This window comes from Bos taurus, chromosome 11, assembly GCF_002263795.3.
Source record: "Bos taurus isolate L1 Dominette 01449 registration number 42190680 breed Hereford chromosome 11, ARS-UCD2.0, whole genome shotgun sequence".
Lineage (NCBI taxonomy): Eukaryota > Metazoa > Chordata > Mammalia > Artiodactyla > Bovidae > Bos > Bos taurus.
Window position 1 is genome coordinate 19,520,214 of NC_037338.1, and position 20,318 is coordinate 19,540,531.

Here is a 20,318-nt window from a genome sequence, read left to right on the forward strand (position 1 = left end):
AGTATGTCAAGGCTGTATATTGTCACCCTGCTTATTTAACTTATATGCAGAGTACATCATATAAGTTAAATATATGGGCTGGAAGAAGCACAAGCTGGAATCAAGATTGCCGGGAGAAATATCAATAACCTCACATACCCAGATGACACTACCCTTATGGCAGAAAGTGAAGAGGAACTAAAAAGCCTCTTGATGAAAGTGAGAGGAGAGTGAAAAAGTTGGCTTAAAGCTCAACATTCAGAAAACTAAGATCTCTAATAATTAGGGAAACACAAATCAAAATTACATTGATTTTTAATGATCAATGATGCCCCTAGTACACATTCAGTAAACATTAGGAGCTATTATTGTTACTTTATCATTATCACCGCTATTTTAAGAGCTGCAATGTGTTGGTAGCATCATTGTCAAATTACAGACGAGAAAGAGTATCTATAAAGAGGGTGACTTTAGAATTTCTTACTGGATGTTCCTCAAAGTTTCCATTAATGTTGTTGAGCCTTTCCCCCATCTTTTAGCTTCCAATACAATTGATATGTATTTAATCATGAAACAACTAAAAACTCCTTGTCAAATTACTAATTAAGACTATATCCTGGCCCATAAATTCCAGATACATAGCACTGTGTTTAATTTTTTTGCCATTTTAAAAATCAAGTGACTGATCAATCTATGACCTTAAGATTCTAAAATGACAGTAACAAACTTTCTTATCTTATTTACATTCATTATGAATTAACAGGCTATAAAATATAGAATAATAGGAAATAACAGATTAATACATTATGGACTAAAATTAAACATCTCTTTTCTCCTTAGATACTTCTGGACTTGGAAACGCATGGACTCTTTCTTTTGGTTACTAAATTAGAAGTTCCCTAAACAAGTGTTATCTGTGTGGCTTGCTATTTTACTCCCACCATTTGGCAGTGTTTTTGGCACTCAAACATTTCTTCAATGAATCAACAAACAAATATCTTCAAAGTTGTGAATCTAGGACAGATTACTACTTTAACATATCTAACAATACCTCATTTGAACATCTTTTAATTCCTAACTTTCAGTTAGTCCATTTAAAATATGATTTACCTAGTAAGCTACTAACTATAACAAAAAAATTCACTTTCATTAATTTTATAGGAATTAATTTTCTAAATATAAAGTCCTAGATATTATAGTCATTAAATTCTTATTTCTAAAGATATCTGTTAGGCAATATAATTTTCTTGATTAATGTATATATTCTGTAATGTATAATCACTGCAGATGGTGATTGCAGCCATGAAATTAAAAGACGCTTACTCCTTGGAAGGAAAGTTATGACCAACCTAGATAGCATATTCAAAAGCAAAGACCTTACTTTGCCAACAAAGGTCCGTCTAGTCAAGGCTATGGTTTTTCCAGTAGTCATGTATGGATGTGAGAGTTGGACTGTGAAGAAAGCTGAGCGCCAAAGAATTGATGCTTTTGAACTGTGGTGTTGGAGAAGACTCTTGAGAGTCCCTTGGACTGCAAGGAGATCCAACCAGTCCATTCTGAAGGAGGTCAGCCCTGGGATTTCTTTGGAAGGAATGATGCTAAAGCTGAAACTCCAGTACTTTGGCCACTTCATGTGAAGACTTGACTCACTGGAAAAGACTCTGATGCTGGGGGTGATTGGGGGCAGGAGGAGAAGGGGACGTCAGAGGATGAAATGGCTGGATGGCATCACTGACTCGATAGACATGAGTTTGCATGAACTCCGGGTGTTGGTGATGGACAGGGAGGCCTAGTGTGCTGCAATTCATGGGGTCACAAAGAGTCAGACACAACTGAGCGACTGAACTGAACTGAACTGAGTGAATATTCGCAACAGTGATAAAATAAACTATCTCACAGAATTTATATTTTACCTTGCATTAGTTCCCTGACTGTATTATAAGCACCAAGAAGACAGTAACTTTATCCTACTTACTGTTCAAAACCTGAATTACTGCTTTGCAATCTCAAATACTCCATAACTATTTGTTAATCTGAAAAAGTTATAAAATTGATATTGCCTAGAAGAGGGTTTCTTTTAATTACGAATTACTGAGGCTTCACAGTATACTCTGTAATGGGTTAAAAATCACCTGTAACTGTTTTTAAGTCTTCATATTAACCTAATAAGGGTGAGGAAAACAACATGTATTTATAAAACAACAGGCTCCAAGAAGAAAAACCATAATAGGTTATCCCTCAAAGATTCCTCAATATGCTACTGCATACCAGGAGAGCTATAAAATCAGTAAAGGTACTAGAAATAAAACAGAAAAAACCTAATCTTACAAACACACTACCCAAATATTAAAAAACTCCAATTTACTGTAATTATATGTTGTTTTAATATCAAGTAAGAGTACAATAAAAATGACTATTAAAACACAGTCAGGGACTTCCTTGGTAGTCCAGTGGCTAAGACTCCTTACTTCTAGTGCATGGGGTGCAGGTTCAATCCCTGATTGGGAAATTAAAATTCCACATGCTGCATGGCGTGTTGGAAAAAAAGAAGAAAAAAAAAAAAGACACATTCCAGAAAGAGATATGAACTAATCAGATCTATCAGTATTTATTAAGGATAGCAATAAAGAACTAAATGACTAAATAATCAACAACACATACCATGACATCAATTCTTACCTACTGCTTTCATTTGTTTTCCAATCGCCTGGCATATTTCTTTGGCAGCTGCAATCTGGGCTTTTTCACCTAGCAAACTGCCCACGGTAGCTCTTAAAATAAAGGAGACACATCGTCTGGAATACACAGCCTCCACATGTGTTTGTGTTGCCCGAGGATGGGAAACCAGATCAAGTACATGAGACAAGAATGTAGCAAAACTACGCTCCAACCACTGGCCACCCAATGTTGTTACAAAAACAACATATGCCTGTAAATAGATTAAGATACAACTTCAGGTAAATTTATATACACGAACTGAAATTACAGATAAAACAACTACGTAAATAACTGATGACAGCATGCAAAATAACTTATCTTTGAGATTACAATTGAGAAAATTTAAAACTTGAGACCTTTTTAGTACTTGTAGTATAGGATTTACTGGTTGAAGTATCTTTAACTAAACACAGTTGTTGGGATAATAGCTTCACGAAGAACATAAAGAGAGTGGTGTGAGTGGGAAGAAAAGGTGAAATCACCCTGGGGATGACGGTGATGGAGGTGATGTATTTGTGTTGGTGTGTGCACTCAGTCGTGGCCAACTCTCTGCGACCCCATGGACTGTAGCTCATCAGGCTCCTCTGTCCATAGGATTTTCCCAGCAAGAATACTGCAGTGGGTTGCCATTTCCTACTTCAAGGGATCTTCCCAACCCAGGGATCAAACCCATGTCTCTTGCAACTCCTGCATTGACAAGTGGATTCTTTACCACCGAGCCACCTGGGAAGCCCTGATGAAGATGATATAGTAATAAGCCCCAACATGCTAAATAAATGCTGACCTAGAACTGTAAAACATTTGCTTATGACTACTAGATTGAAATGATTTACTGCTATTTTACATTTGTTTCTGGAACAAGGTATAATTGGATGATTTTGACTAAGATCACAAAAAAATCATTTCATTTTAATGTGTGTGTGCTCAGTTGTGTCCAACTCTTTGTATTAGATGTTAACTATTATTATTATATTATTAACTGCAATATCTTATTTGGTATTAATTATTATTCTGAAATTATCTCACATAAGGTTTAACTTCATAAGCACATTGGTGATTAAGCAATGATGATAAATCCAAAGAACCAACCAATATGTTTAGCTACAAGGGTTGTTGAAAACATTAAAATCTAAATTCTTCAAGCTACTTGAATAAAATTTCAATTAAAACTAACCTATTCTACATCTGATTTTCTACCAAGTAAAATTTGGGAAAATTTTGTTACAGATAGATGTAGCAGATGCAGGTTTATTCACACATCATTAAGCATCTAATGTTCCATATAAGCATGTAATTTACAATTTGAATATAATTCATTCATTTAGTAAGAGAAATGCTTTGAAAGACATTTTTTAATTATTAAATTACAGATAGCATTAAAAATCTCTGTATGTGCTATTACTTAGTACAAGTCTTCGATGAAATTTCACAAGTGATATGAACAGAATTCTTTTATACATACATATATATCACAAACCTGGGTAACTCCAACTCTCACTTCACGATTAACAGACCCTCCAACTTTTAACATTTCTCCACCACTCTTTAAGAAACCTGACCCTCCACGCAGAAATCCTGTGGCCATGAGTTCTAAGACTTCATCAAAGGTTGCTCGCTTCACATTCTGGCGCATTACTTTCAGGAAAAAAAAGCAAATTTATAAAGCAAATATGTTTTGCTATTTAAATGTTTTCTAATAATCTAGCTTTAAAACGCAAGCAATTATTTTTAAGGATACTTAAACTACTACAAAGGAGACAGAGTTATTTATTTTCTTATAATCTTACAATTTACAAAGTACTTGTAAAAATAAAAAATTTTAAGCAAAAAATGCTAAAAAAAAAAAAAAAAGGAAGGTGCTACAAATTAAAAACAATTCAATACTATGCCATAACAGTCTCACAATTATGCTAACTTCATATGAGGAATACAACATCCATAGCAGGTAATGCTAATTGATCACAGCCCTCACTCCCAATTGAGATGGACACAATGAAACTTTGTCAAGACCATGCTTTCTGTACAACAGTTAACCTATGGGTTGAAATGTCACTGGACTGCAACCAACTTGCCACCCCTGGTACAGAGCTGTCCTACTTCATAAAGTCCTTTCATATAGAGTAGCAAATACAATCCTCACAAAAATTCTGCCGAACAGGCATAAAGCTCATAATTAGGTACGTAGACTTTAGAATTTGATGCCTGGGTTTTGATTTCACTTAATAGAACACTCATTATACCACAAATGACACCATCTCTCTAAGCCTCAATTTCCTTGTTTATAAAATGAGAATAACAGCAATACTTAGGATTAATAGGGCTTTTGAGAGGATTAAATAAAGTAACTCTGCTATAATTCAGTGCCTTATACACAGTTAGCACTTAATGAATGTTACCTATCATCATTATCACTGTTACCTAATTCAAAGATTGAAATAATTATCATTAAAGATTAAAAGACCAAAGCTCAAAGGGTTTCACAGCAAATAAACGTAAGAGCTAGGACTTGAACCTGTAATCTGAATCTTTTTCTACAATACAGAGATGGAGGAGGCGTGGGGACAACAGCAGAGCAGGGTTCACTCCACATCTACTCAGAGTTGTCCCTGAAGCATCTCCATGGAACGATGAGGCACAGGGGGGGAAATCAACACTGCCTCTGATTCTGCTTATAATAATGGTCAAGAAAAGAAAAATAATACTTTGCTATGAATGGAGATCTACTCTGCCCAGATTCTAGTCCCTGTACATTTGGACAGATACAAAACCACTCCATAAATCTTATTTGCTTAAATGTTCAACATACTTGCTACATGTAATCTTGTTCAGTATTATCATAAAAAACGTCCTGACCGTATCAAGGAAAAAGCCATGTGGGAACTTCTATTTTATGAAAATGCAGATAAGCATGTTTAACAATTTAAACTCTTTAAATTGACTTGCCTAGAAGTAGTACGTCATCTAGAAGGAAGCATTCCATATATCTTCAAATACCTGTTACAGTCTAGATTGGGGGCTGGAAAATAATACCTGTTGCTTGTTTTGGCATCAGTGCTGTAGCCATGACTGTTCCTAAGAGCTTAGACACTGCCACTCGTACCCCATAGTTAGAGTTTTCCAAAGCCTTGAAGCAGAGAGTGGCTATATTTTCCAGTTCAGCAGTCCACATGAACACAGCTTCATTCTGTAGTTCTAGGAGACACTGGAATTTTAAAAAATAAATAAATAAATGTATTAGAACTTCCACTTCCAGAGACAAAGGTAAGAAAAACCAGAATTATTCTCTCTTCTGAAATAACAACAACAACAAAACATGGACAAAATACATGAAACAACAGTTCTGAAGACACTGGACATCAGGCAATGAAGAATGCTAATCCTTAAGAGATTAAAAACACAAATTGAACCCTACAGTTGTCCCAGCATACTCCCTTGAGATTCCAGCAGTGAGGAGGAAATACATAACCCTAAAGTCCTGTGTTAGAAAGAAGAGTCTCAGATCAATAATCTCAGCTTCTAACTAAGACACTAGATGACACAGAGCAAATTCAACACAAAGTAAGCAGGAAAATAGGAAACAATACAGTTAAGAGAGGAAGTCAATCAACCAGAAAACTGAAAAGCAGAAATGAAACCAAAAGCTGCTTCTTTGAAACAACCGACACATCTGCTAAATCTCTAGCCAGACAGATGAGAAAAAAGAAAGACAAGACACAGATTATCAAAATTAGGAATGAGGAAGTCACATAACTGCAGATTCAATATATATTAAAAGGACAATATATTTAACAACTTAGATGAAACAGACAACTCACTCAAGAAGAAACAGATAACCTGAATAGCCCAATATCTATTTTAAAAACTGAATTTGTAGTTTAAAATCTTTCCCCAAAGAAAACTGGAGACCCAGAGAGTTGTACTGATGAATTCAACCAAATGATTAAGTAAGAAATAATACCAATCCTATATAAACTCTTCCAGCAATTTGAAGAGAAGTGTATACTTTCCAACTCAACATACTGACCCTGATACTGAAATCTGACAAAGACACTACAAGGGAAGAAAACTACATACCAATACCTCCCATGGATGCAAAACTTGTACACAAACTTTTAATAACTCTAATCCAACAACATATAAAATGGATAATATATCATGACCCAGCAGGGTTTATCATAGGAATGAAAGACTGATTAAAATTCTAAAACTAATCAGTGAAATTCATTAGCAAGTTGGAAAGAATTCATTTTATTCATCTCATTAATGCTAAAGAAACATTTAACAGATTATAAATAAAACTGGGGAAAACTGAACAAGATCAGTGGACTGTGTCAACGTCACTATTGTATTATGCCGCGTGTAATGCTATATGCTTTTTCAAGATATTACTGTTGGGGGGAACTGGGTATAAGTTTATAAAGATCTCTCTACTTTATTTCTTACAATTGCATGAAAACCTGCACACTATGCACTTAGTTACTCAGTCATGTCGGACTCTTTGTGACCCCATGGACTACAGCCACCAGGCTCCTCTGTCCATGGGGTTATCCAGGCAAGAATACTGAAGTGGGCTGCCATTCCTCCTCCAGGGGATCTTCTTGACTCAGGGATCAAACCTGTGCCACCTGCTCTGGCAGATGGTTTCTTTACCACTGAGCCGCTTGGGAAGCCCCTGCATGTAAAGCTACAATTATTTTACAATTATCCTAAAATAAAAAACTTAGAAAACAGAAACAACACTAGAAATAAAAATAATAATAAAAAAAAAAAACGCATTTGACAAAATCTAAAATTCATTCTTAACAAAAACTTCTTGGAAGGCTAGGAATATAAGGGTATTTCCTCAACCTGATAATGGTCATCAAAGAAAACTGACAGTTAACATCATACTTAATGGTGAAGGACTGAATATTTCCCCTTTAAGGATCAAGAACAAGAAAAGAATGTTGGCTCTCATGTTTTCTATTCAACACAGAACTGAAAGATCTGGTCAGGAAGTGCAGTAAGAAAGAAAAATATATAAAAGACATCCAGATTGGAAAAGAAGTAAAACTGTCTCTGTGCACAGACAACACGATTGTCTACATAGAACACGTGATAGAATCCATTTAAAAAGCTGACATAGGGACTTCCCTGGTGGTCCACTGGCTAAGACTCTGTACTTCCAATGCAGGGGGCCTGGGTTTGATCCCTGATCAGGGAACTAGATCCCACATGCCACAACTACAATCTGACACAGCCAAATAAATAAAACATTAAAAAAAAAAAAAAAAAAAGCTGACATAGAATTAGTCACAGTTTAGGAAGGTTGGTTCATACAAGGTCAATGTACAAAACAACTGTATTTCTCTATGTCAGCAATGAACAATTAGAAATTTAAAAAAATTTTTCATCAGTACTATTTGAAATAGTGCAAAAATATGAAATAGTTAACAATAAATCTCACAGAAGATATGCAAGATCTCTGCATCTGAAAACCACAAAATGCTGCTAAGAGTGATCAAAGAAGAGCTAAATGAATGCGAGATAGAGATATCATATTTATGAGTTGGACTTAATGATAAGCTGTCAACTCTCCCCAAACTGATTTATAGACTTGGTGCAACCTGAATAAAAATTTCAGCATGCTATTTTTGTAGAAATTTATAAGCTAAAATTTATATGGAAATGCAAAGGACTGAAAATACCCAAAACTATTTTGAAAAAGAAAATGTTGAAGGGCTGACACTACTTGATTTTAAGGCACTATAAAGTTGAGCTTCCCTGATAGCTCAGTTGGTAAAGAATCCACCTGCAATGCAGAAGACCCCGCTTTGATTCCTGGGTCGGAAGATCCGCTGGAGAAAGGATACACTACCCACTCCGGTATTCTTGGGCTTCCCTTGTGGCTCAGCTGGTAAAGAATCCGCCAGAATGCATGAGACCTGGGTTTGATCCCTGGGTTGGGAAGATCCCCTGATGAAGGGAAAGGCTACCCACTCCAGTATTCTGACCTGGAGAATTCCATGGACCATATAGTCCATGGGGTCACAAAGAGTTGGACAGGACTGAGCGACTTTCACTTTCACCTTCAAAGTTACAGTAATCAAGAAAGGTACATCAAGATGGACGAACAGTTCAATGAAACTATTCAGAGATTTCAAAAACAGACTCACAAGTATATGGACAACTGATTTTCAACAAAGGTGCAAAGGCAATTTACTGAAGAAAAGACAGCCTTTTCAACATGGCACTAGAATGAGTAAATATTCATGTGGAAAGCAAAACAAAAAATCTTTGATGTATACCTTGCACTATATACAAAAAGTAACTCAAAGTGAATCATATACCCAAGTGTAAAATTATAAAACTCATTTGGAAAGAAACACAGGAGAAAGCTTGGGCTAGGAAACGTTTTCTCAGATACAATGCTGTGCTGTGCTTAGTTGCTCAGTCGTGTCTGACTCTTTGCTACTGCATGGACTGTAGCCTGCCAGACTCCCTGGACTGTAGCCCACTAGGCTCCTCTGTCCATGGGGATTCTCCAGGCAAGCTAGAGGGTTGTCATGCTCTCCTCCAGGGGATCTTCCCAACCAAGGGATCAAACCCAGGTCTCCCGAAGTGCAGGAGGATTCTTTACCGTCTGACCCACCAGAGAAGCCCATGAGTACCAGAGTGGGTAACCTATCCCTTCTCCAGGGGAAATTCCCAACCGAGGAATAAAACTGGGGTCTCCTGCACTGCAGGTGGAATTTTTTTTATCAGCTGAGCTTTGCGGGAAGCCCCTTACATACAACACTAGAAGCATAATTAACATAATAAAAATTGATCAATTGGACTTTGACAAAATTCAAAACTCCTCTTCTTAGAAAGGAACGACTTAGGGAATGAAAGACCATGGGGTGCAAGAAAATATTTGCAAATCACCTATGTGATAAAGAAATATATAAAGAACCTACAAAGTACTCTCAAAACTCAGTAATAAGAAAACAAATAACTCAATGCAAAAATTTTTTAATAGATTCATTATCAAAGATATGAATGGAAATAGGCACCTAAAATATGACCATCATTAGTCTAGAAATGCAAATTAAAGCCACAATGAGATACCTGTACATATCTATAAGAATGGTTAAAAGTTAAAAGACTGGCAATACTCAATGTTGATAAGGGTCATGGAGAAAGAGGAAATTTCACAATACTTTGGAAAAGGTGGGAACTTCTCCAAAAATTAAATGTAAATCTAGAATATGATCCAATCATACCACTCCCAGCTATTTATCCATGTGAAAGAAAAGCAGTGTCTATACAAAAACTAGTACACAGATGTTCACAGTAGCTTTTTTGGTAATAGCCAAAATTGGAAGCAACCTGAATACTTATAAGAGGTGAAGGAATACACCAATTGTGGTATATCCATACAATGAAATACTACTCAGCAATAAAAAGGAATGAACTATCGATACATGTAACAACACTGATAAATCTCAAAATAATTATGCTAAGTGAAAAAAGCCAGGCCAAAAAAAGGCACATACAACATTATTCCCTCCTATATATGACTCTAGAAAGAAATGAAACTAATCCATAGGAACAAAAATCATACCATATTTTAAAACAAAAAAAAAATCATCGATTATTTAAGAGCAAGCAGGTTAAGAAGCAATGTTATAAACCAGCTGAGAACTAACCTTGGCAACTGCACATCGAACAGCCATTGACCTGTCAGTTAAGAGGGACCTGGCATTCTTGTAAATATCACGATGACAGGAAGCTGCGGCACCACCCAGTCCATTCAGAACTTTCTGTAGACTCATTAAGATTTCACTTCGCCCCTGAGACTACACATAAACATAAAGAAAATTCCACATTTAAATAAGAACACACCAATACACAAAACTTCTCTGGACCTAATGGCGTTAATTCTAAACATAAATAGTAAGTAATGAAAAATAAAAAAGTATTCTAAAATGTAAAAATAATTATTAATTTCAACAAAACAATACCTGAGAAATTATGTTACAGTACGTAAATATATTCTAATGTAACCAGGACCTGATGAAATGCAAATAATGAGAACATGACAGATTCAAAAGCTTCAAAATAATAATTTCTCAAGGATCCCAACTTTTAGAATGCAAAAAGTTACAAAAAGTACCTAAGTAATACAAAGCTTCTAAAAGAGGAATAAAATATCCAACACAGTTTTAAAACTTCTCAGATCCATTCCAAACTATGAAATTATTGGGACTAATTTAAACTGTTGTTTTTATACTTACAGTGTTTGATTCATATTTCTGATAGTATACTGATTTAAATATAGATCTCTTTCATTAGATCGTAAGCTTTTTGAGGTCAAGTGGTAGATCTTATCCATCTTTACAAGCCTAATGCCTGAGAATATGTCCTCAACTCTTGTTTAATAAATGAATAGACAAAGAGTTCTTAGAAGAGGTGCTGTCCAAGAAACCTTTAGTTTTCCTAGATAAAGAATAAGACTATGAGACCAGTGCTTGGTCTATTTTCAGTTAACCCCAACTGAACAAAGAATTTTCAGAAGTAATAACAAATTGAAATGACAAAACAGAACTGTCTTTATATCATATTAGCTGCTGTGGATTGAATACTGTCCTGCCAAAAGACAAGATCAGTCCTATACCCTGTTACCTGTAAACATGACTTTATTTCAAAGTAAGGTTCCCAGATAACCTTAGGAAGCATCACTATGAACAAAGCTAGTGGAGGTGATGGAATTCTAGCTGAGCTGTCTCAAATCCTAAAGGATGATGCTGTGAAAGTGCTGCACCCAATATGCCAGCAAATTTGGAAAACTCAGCAGTGGCCACAGGACTGGAAAAGGTCAGTTTTCATTCCAATCCCAAAGAAAGGCAAAGCCAAAGAATGCTCAAACTACCGCACAATTGCACTCATCTCACACGCTAACAAAGTAATGCTCAAAATCCTCCAAGCCAGGCTTCAACAGTACGTGAACCATGAACTTCCAGATGTAAGCTGGATTTAGAAAAGGCAGAGGAACCAGAGATCAAATTGCCAACATCCACTGGATCATCGAAAAAGCAAGAGATAAATATCTGTTTCTACTTTATTGACTACGCCAAAGCCTTTGACTCTGTGGATCACAACAAACTGTGGAAAATTCTGAAAGAGATGGGAATATCAGACCACCTGACCTGCCTCCTGAGAAATCTGTATTCAGGTCAGGAAGCAACAGTTAGAACTGGTCATGGAACAATACACTGGTTCCAAATAGGAAAAGGAGTACCTCAAGGCTGTATATTGTCACCCTGCTTATTTAACTTCTATGCAGAGTACACCATGAGAAATGCTGGAGTAGATGAAGCACAAGCTGGAATCAAGATTGCCAGGAGAAATATCAATAACCTCAGATATGCAGATGACACCACCCTTATTGCAGAAAGCGAAGAAAAACTTAAGAGCCTCTTGATGAAAGTGAAAGAGGAGAGTGAAAAAGTTGGCTTAAAGCTAAACATTCAGAAAACTAAGATCATGGCATCTGGTCCCATCACTTCATGGCAAATAGATGGGAAACAGTGGAAACAGTTGCAGACTTTATTTTTTGGGGCTCCAAAATCACTGCAGATGGTGACTGCAGCCATAAAATTAAAAGATGCTTACTCCTTGGAAGGAACGTTATCACCAACCTAGAAAGCATATTAAAAAGCAGAGACATTACTTTGCCAACAAAAGTCCATGTAGTCAAAGCTATGGTTTTTCCAGTGGTCATGTATGGATGTGAGAGGTGGACTATAAAGAAAACTGAGCACCAAATAATTGATGCTTTTGAACTGTGGTATTGGAGAAGACTCTTGAGAGTCCCTTGGACTGCAAGGAGATCCAACCAGTTCATCCTAAAGGAAATCAGTCCTGAATATTCGCTGGAAGGACTGATGTTGAAGCTGAAATTCCAATAGTATGGCCACCTGATGCAAAGAACTGACTCATCTGAAAAATCCCTGATACTGGGAAAGATTGAAGGCAAGACGAGAAGGGGATGAGAGAGGATGAGACGGTTGGATGGCACCACTGACCCAATGGACATGAGTTTGAGTGAACTCCGGGAGTTGGTGATGGACAGGGAAGCCTGGCGTGCTACAGTCCATGGGGTTGCAAAGAGTCAAACACAACTGAGCAACTGAACTGAACTGAGAGAGAAACGAAATCAAGTAAAGATCAGGGCGAACCCTAATTCAATGACTGGAACCCTTATCCTATGAGAATTTGGACACAGAACCAGATGCATAGGTAGACCACCATATGACAGCAGAGACAGAGACACGAGAGCTGTATCTGCACACTCAGGGATACCACCAAATGCCCAGGACTGCCAGTAGCAATGAGAAACTAAGAAGGCAAGGAAGCATCATTCCCAAGAGGCATCAGAGGAAAAATGGCCCTGCTCATAACTTGACTTCATACATAAACCTCCAGAATTGGGACCCAATAAATTTCTGTTAAGCCATCCATTCTGTGGTAATTTATTCAGGCAGCCCTAGAAAACTAATACATTAGCTACGGTACAAAAAACCAATATGGCACTACAAAAATATCCCTGGGATTAATGTAAACCTCTTCTTTGTTAAGGAAAAGCATTATTTCCTTTCTCCTTGAAATATGAGGAACTATGCATCAAAACAAGGGGCAAGTAATATTCTTTACAAGTAATAATTTTAAATTACCCTCTTGCTAAGCCATATGAGTAATGCACTTAACAGAAAAAAGGAAAACATAGGTTCTAACTAACACCGAACTCCCACCACAAGCAAAACATTGAATACTTGTAAAACTTACCTCTGCACTCTTCAGAGATTTCAAAAGATTATTCACTGTTTCTGGAAATGCACTGCCTAACATTCTCCCCATTTTTTCATAAAATGCTCCAACACAAGCCACTGCAGCCCTGTAAGAAGTGACATTTTCATCAGTCACTGTTCAGATTAATAATTTTGTCATTTTTTTAATTTTCAGAAATCAACTTGTATTTGTGCAGGATATTTTTGTCCACAAATTTTAAACTTTCAATAACACCTTGTTGATCACTGACTAGCATAAAAAAATCTATAAATAATAAATGCTGGAGAGGATATAAGGAAAAGGGAACCTTCCTACATTGGTGAGAATGTAAACTGGTATAGCCACTATGAAAAACAGCACTGATATGGAGGTTCCTCAAAAAACTGAAAATATCGCCACCATATGATTCAGTAATCCCATTTCTGGGCATATATTCACAAAAAACAAAAACTCTTTTCAAAAATACACATGCACCCACCCCAATGTTCATAGCAGCACAACAGCCAAAACATGGAAACAACCCAATGACCATCAACAGATGGCACAATGGCAACAGAACAGATGACAGCTTAAGAAGATGTGGTGTATATATACACAATTGAATATTACTTAGCCATAAAAAAGAATGAAATACTGCCATTTACAGCAACATGGATGGACCCAGAGAATATCATAGCAAGTAAAATAAGCCAGTCTGAGAAAAACAAGTAGTATTTGATATCACTTATTTGTGGGATCTAAAAGATAATACAAATGAATCTACATACAAAACAAAAAGAGACTCAGAGATATAGAAAACAAACTTATGTTTACTGAAGGGGACAAGGAGGGCAGGGATAAATTAGAGGAGTATGGGATTAGCAGATACAAACTACTATACATAAAATAGATAAGCAATAAGGATTTACTGTTCAACAAAGGAAACTATATTCAATATCTTATAATAACCTATAATGGAAGATAATCTAAAATATATATATATAAAACTGAATCACTTTGCTATACACCTGAAACTAACAGAATATTGTAAACCAAGTATATTTCAATTAAAAATATTTTAGAAAAAAATGCCTTTATTCTTTATAATTGTTAACAAATACTATGGTTAAACTGTATTCTTGTCAGAAAAGTAAGAGAATAAACATATTCATATAATAAATCATACCCGTCCTCTGGAAAGAAACCCAAGCTTTCCTTTTGTTGTTGTTATTTAGTTGCTAAGTCCTGTCTGACTGTTTTGCAACCCCATGGACTGTAGCCTGCCAGGCTCCTCTGTCCAAGGGATTTCCCAGGCAAGAATACTGAAGTAGGTTGCCATATCCTTCTCCAGGGGATCTTCCCAACCCAGGGATCCAACCTGCGTCTCCTGCATTGCAGGCGAATCTGCATGTATCCTTTGGAGTCTGGCAAATCTGTGTCTAAATCCTAGGACCTGCCATACAAAAGCTATGTGTCCTGAACAAATTACTCTGAGGCTGAGAGTGATTAAATAAATTTAGTTTACTATCCTACAAGCAACAAACAATAGAATCAGAGACTCGATCTTCACCTCTTTGACTCCAAATTTCATGCTTTTTCAATACTCTATAGGCTGAAAACAAAGTTAAAAATGTCTGTCATTTGCCAGCATATATTACAGACTTTCTAAATATAATCCATGAATCCACTGGAAATACATATGAGTAATAAGTAACATGCAATAAATTCTGCTTTATCAGAACTATAAAATCATGTGTGGATTTGCTAAGTAATGGAGAAATGAATCACAAAACTATGAACATACCTCCCAACTCCAGAATAAACTGGAAAGCACTTTTAAGATCCATATCCATCCCAAAAAACACAAAATTTAGCCACAGCATACCTATGTAGTTGAAAACAGACCTAAACACCAGTGTCCAAGTTCACAATAGTTTCACCATTTCCTCTGTAAGCTGTTATACTGGTCCTGGCTCCTTAAATGTTGGTGTTGTGAAGGTGTATCCTTGGCACCTTCTCCTCTCAAAACAGTAATACACTCTTCCTAGGTAACTTTATCCAGACCGCAGGTTCAGCCTACTCCCAAATCTCCATTCTCTCTCTACTCACCAAAACAACATTCTCAGCTCAGGTCTCTGAAACCCAGACCAGGATTTCCAACTGCCTGCTATACACTGTCACGTGGACTCAAACTCAGCACATCCAGAACTGGATTCATCATCTTCTCCTGAACTTATCCCCTCCACTATTCTGTACTGGAAATAAGGTATAAATAAGCCAGCTCTGTTTCCAGTTATGTTTCCTTTGTCCAGAAAACAGGTTGGGAAACAGTCTGCAGGCCAAATCTGGCCCATCATGCAGCCTTTCACCTGTTGCTGTAAATAGTTTTATTGGTATACAGCTGTACTCATTTATTTACACACTGACTATGGCAGAGTTGAGTGGCTGCAACAAAGATATTCAACAAACTCAAACCATTTACTACCTGGCCCTTTCCACAATACTTGCTGGTCCCTAACCCATCACATCCATCTTCTCCTTTTCCCATCTTAACCCCTTACTTGACTCATTTCCATATGGCCTTCCTTGATGGTTCTTCTTTGCTGATGCCTTTTTGAGAAGCCTTCACTGACACTGCTCTTCCCTTACACCACAGCGAAGTTTATTCAGGTGTTATTTTCCCTCCCAGAGCACTCCTCATTGTACTATAACTGCTGGCTTTCTTAATGGACTCTTTCACAAGGTGCATCCCTAAGGCCATTATCCTCAAGACTTCCTCTGAAAATATCTGCCCTAGATCCAAACCACAAGTATGTGCTTGGAGTGGGGTTAAGTCCTTAACTTGCTGCTGCTACTGCTGCTGCGTCGCTTCAGTCGTGTCTGACTCTGTGCGACCCCATAGACGGCAGCCCACCAGGCTCCCCCCTCCCTGGGATTCTCCACGCAAGAACACTGGAGTGGGTTGCCATTTCCTTCTCCAATGCATGAAAGTGAAAAGTGAAAGTGAAGTCGCTCAGTTGTGTCCAACTCTAGCAACCCCATGGACTGGAGCCTACCAGGCTCCTCCGTCCATGTGATTTTCCAGGCGAGAGTACTGGAGTGGGGTGCCATTGCCTTCTCCAAAGTCCTTAACTTAGAAGTCAATAAAGTGAAACTGAAAGTTGCTCACAGACTGCAGCCTGCCAGGCTCCTCTGTCCATGGAATTCTCCATGCAAGAATACTGGGGCGGGTAGCCAGCCCTTCCCTTCTCCAGGGGACCCTCCTGACCCAGGAATTGAACCCAGGTCTCCCTCATTGCAGGCGGATTCTTTACTGTCATGAGGGAAGCCCAAGAATACTGGAGTGGGTAGTCTATCCCTTCTCCAGTGGATCCTCCCAACCCAGGAATTGAACCAGGGTCTCCTGCATTCCCTAGTGGTTCAGTTGGTAAAGAATCTGCCTGCAGTGTAGGAGACCCGAGTTCGATCCCTGGGTTGGGACAATCCCTTGGAGAAGGAAATGGCAACCCACTCCAGTACTCTTGCCTGGAGAATTCCATGGACAGAGGAGCAGGACAGGCTGCAGTCCATGGAAATGCAAAAAGTCAGATACAATTTTGTAACTAACTCACTTTTTCACTCCTGCATTGCAGGTAGATTCTTTATCAGCTGAGCTCCCAGGGAATCGGCCTCTGTCTCAGGTACTCAACTCTGCCATTTTGGCATGAAAACAGCTATTAAATGAAGGAGCATGTCCTTATTCTAATAAAACTTTATTTACAAAATAGGTGGCAAGCTGGATTTGACCTGGGGGCTATAGTTTGCCTGTTCCTGCATCAATCTCATCACCTAGAAAATCTTTTCTTTGCATCCCAGCCAAGAATATTATCTCCTTCAAAATTATCAGAAACCCCTGTACAAATTGCTGACATCAAACCAATTCTCTGTATTTTGCTACAAGTCCCAGGGACAATGGAGCATATGTTGAAACAGAACTCCTTCCCCAGACCTACTTAGAGCTTTTACTATCAACAGTATGCCCCAGGCTCCATCTACCTGGGAATCTTTACGATCAGCAGCCCTTCATTAAGATAATGTGTAAGTATTAGTCGCTCAGTCATGTCTGACTCTTTTGCGACCCTATTACAGCCCACCAGGTTCCTCTATCCATAGAATTCTCCGGGCAACAATACTGGAGTGGGTTGCCATTCCCTTATTGAGATAAATTACTCTGGGAAAAAAACAAGTTTCAAGGGTTAATTTCAAAGTGAGTACTTACAATTTTGTTGGTAAGTAGGCTGCAGTGTCATCTTTATTTCTGATAATGTCATTGCATTTATCAAGTGTTTGAAAAACAGTGAAAGTATCCCCAATGCTATAAAGGGCTGCAAGGTTTTTAGCTAACAATTTTCGTGTAGGTGGTCCAGGTGAACTACTTATTAATCCAGTTAATTGTTCAACAAGTTTTTTCTGTTTTTCCTTTACATCAGTCTGTTAAAAAAAAAAAAAAAAAGTCAGTTTTTTTCTTATACATAATTTTATCTTTTAGTCAAAAAGGTTGTTCTGTTCAAATTTAAAGGAGATTATTCTCCTTCATTCTTCTCCAATTCCATAAAGTTAGCTATCAGTAAAAGTGACTACTCTATATCCAAAAAGTTTCCACATTGCCTTATTAAAAAATATAACAATCAAAGGATGTAAAATTTGAGTGTATGGACAATTAATGTCTTAGAACTCAGCTAGGGTCCCCTGTAAAGCAAAGCAGGTAGCTCACAAAGCTATATAGCTCAGTAAAGGAAACCAAAAGAAACTCTGAAGAGCCCTAGGCAACAGAAAAAATATTCAGATTTACTCATAATCAATGCTGAGAATTCATCCATTCATTAAAGGAATATTTATTTGCACGTACATGCCATGCACTATTCCAGGCACTGGGAGGCATGAGTGACCATAATAGACAAAGCCTCTGCAGTCAAGAAGTTTACATTCTAGTGGGGAGAGTGTTTACAAATAAACATGAACAGTGTAAGTTCTTACTGTTTTATAGAGACTAGTAAGAAAAAGGCAACCTGAAGAGAAATCAAGATGTGAGTTATACAGATATCTGGGAGAAGAACATTCCTGGCAGGAAACAAATGCAAAGGCCTTGCTCAGCATGCTTGAGGACAGAGAAGTCAGTGTGGCTAGAGCAGAATAAGACAGAGGAAGCAACAGGAAATGAAGTCAGAATGGTAGAAGGGACCAGGTCATGCAGTGCCTCAGACACCACTGCAAGAACTCTATTTTATTCTGAGAGTTTGAAGCAGAAGAGGAACATGATTAAATGTTCTAACAGGCTCGTTTTGACTACTGAGCTGAGGATACTCTACAAACGTACATGGTTAGAGGCATGGTGAACACTTAAAAAGTCGTGGCAAAAATTCAATGAGAAATGAGGGCAGTAGCAATGGAAATAATGAAAAATAATTGAATTCTGGACATATATAGGGGATAGAACCAATATGAATTGCTGAGAAACATGATATGAAGTTTGAGAAAAAAAGGGAAGTGAAGAATGACTCTAAAGGTTTATGATTTGAGCAACCAGAAGGATGAAATGGTCATTTCCTGATAGAAAGTACTGGCGAAAGGACAGGTTTGGAGGGTTAAATCAAGAATTTGGTTTTAACTTTTGAGATGCCATTTAGATATCCAAGAGGTAGAAGTGGAGCAGGTAGTTAGATATCTGAGAATCATTACTATGTAGATGGTAGTAAAAGTCATGACATTCGATGGTGTCACTGAAGGAGTAAGATGTATTTAAAAAACAAACAACTGTGCCCAGGACTGAGAAACAGCCAGCAAAAGAGGAGGAGTAACTAGGGAAGTTGGATGAGAACTAAAAGCAAATAGTTTCTTAGGAACCACAAATAGGAAAAGCTTCACACCAACAGTGCATCAACAGTATTGTTAACAATTTATTTTTTAATGTGAGTGAAGGGAGCACAGATGTTCATATTATTATGCTTCACAATTTGGATAACTTTTTACATACTCCTTTTATTTTTCAATTTCACAACAAAATAAAAATTTTTTTAAGTATTTCAAGATAGAGGATCAGCTAGGTGAAAAGCTGCTGATGGGTCCATTAAGACAGAATACTGACCATTGGTTTGGGCAAAACAAGATCTATTTCAGTGAAATGGAGGCAACACGTACTCAGATGGAGTGAGTTTAAGAGAAAATAGGAACTTTCAGTTAAAGACTGTAATGAATCCATGTGTTAATTCGGTCTCTACAGAAACTAAAATATACTCCAGGGCAATCAAAGAAATAAATAAGTAACTAAAAAGCACAAGTACATAAGGGCAAAGAAAACAAAGAATGAGCTATACTCAATAGGAAAGCTACAAGATCCCCAACTTCCAACACAGAACCCCCTAAAAGCTCATATATGTTGTGGCTTTTGTTTTGAGGCATCAAAGTTCTCATGGAGGAGAGAGTAAAGTTGCACCTAGAAGTGAAGGGAATGACTGAGAGTCTATTTAAGAAGCTCTAAGACTCTCATATCTCTCTCCTTCATTCTGGACTTTGCAAGCTCAGGCACAATTGTGGGCTGGGAAAACTACACTGACAACAGGGGGACTAAGTAAACGTTAACATACTTAATGTTGAAGTCCCCAGCCTTCTCCACAAAATCCTAGAATCTACGCAGCTAGTCATATACCTTAGGACACTTTAAAGTAAAAAAGGCAAAAAAAAAAAAAGTAAAAAAGGCTCTTATGGGGAATGACTAGCCAAGAGAAACCTATAAAGAGTTCCTCAAAGAACGACAAAGCAGTTAACAAACATCACTCTGCCCGGCAAACTTT

At 37.4% G+C, this 20,318-nt stretch overlaps 1 protein-coding gene across 4 annotated transcripts in view; it reads right to left on the reverse strand.

Annotated features, from left to right (window-relative positions):
- The window catches only part of HEATR5B (HEAT repeat containing 5B), a 102,484-nt gene that overhangs the window by 80,244 nt on the left and 1,922 nt on the right, over window positions 1–20,318 (reverse strand). For 3 of the 4 annotated variants that reach the window (XM_005212707.4, XM_002691283.7, XM_005212706.5), the window contains exons 3-8: window positions 17,747–17,958; window positions 13,507–13,615; window positions 10,368–10,517; window positions 5,728–5,899; window positions 4,175–4,332; window positions 2,659–2,908 (exon numbers count right to left, since the gene is read on the reverse strand). In XM_005212707.4, coding sequence (XP_005212764.1) covers window positions 2,659–2,908; window positions 4,175–4,332; window positions 5,728–5,899; window positions 10,368–10,517; window positions 13,507–13,615; window positions 17,747–17,958 — 1,051 coding nt within the window. Of the gene's footprint in view, window positions 1–2,658; window positions 2,909–4,174; window positions 4,333–5,727; window positions 5,900–10,367; window positions 10,518–10,955; window positions 11,153–13,506; window positions 13,616–17,746; window positions 17,959–20,318 lie in introns of those variants that run through there. The other variant, XM_059891720.1, reaches the window with a different exon arrangement.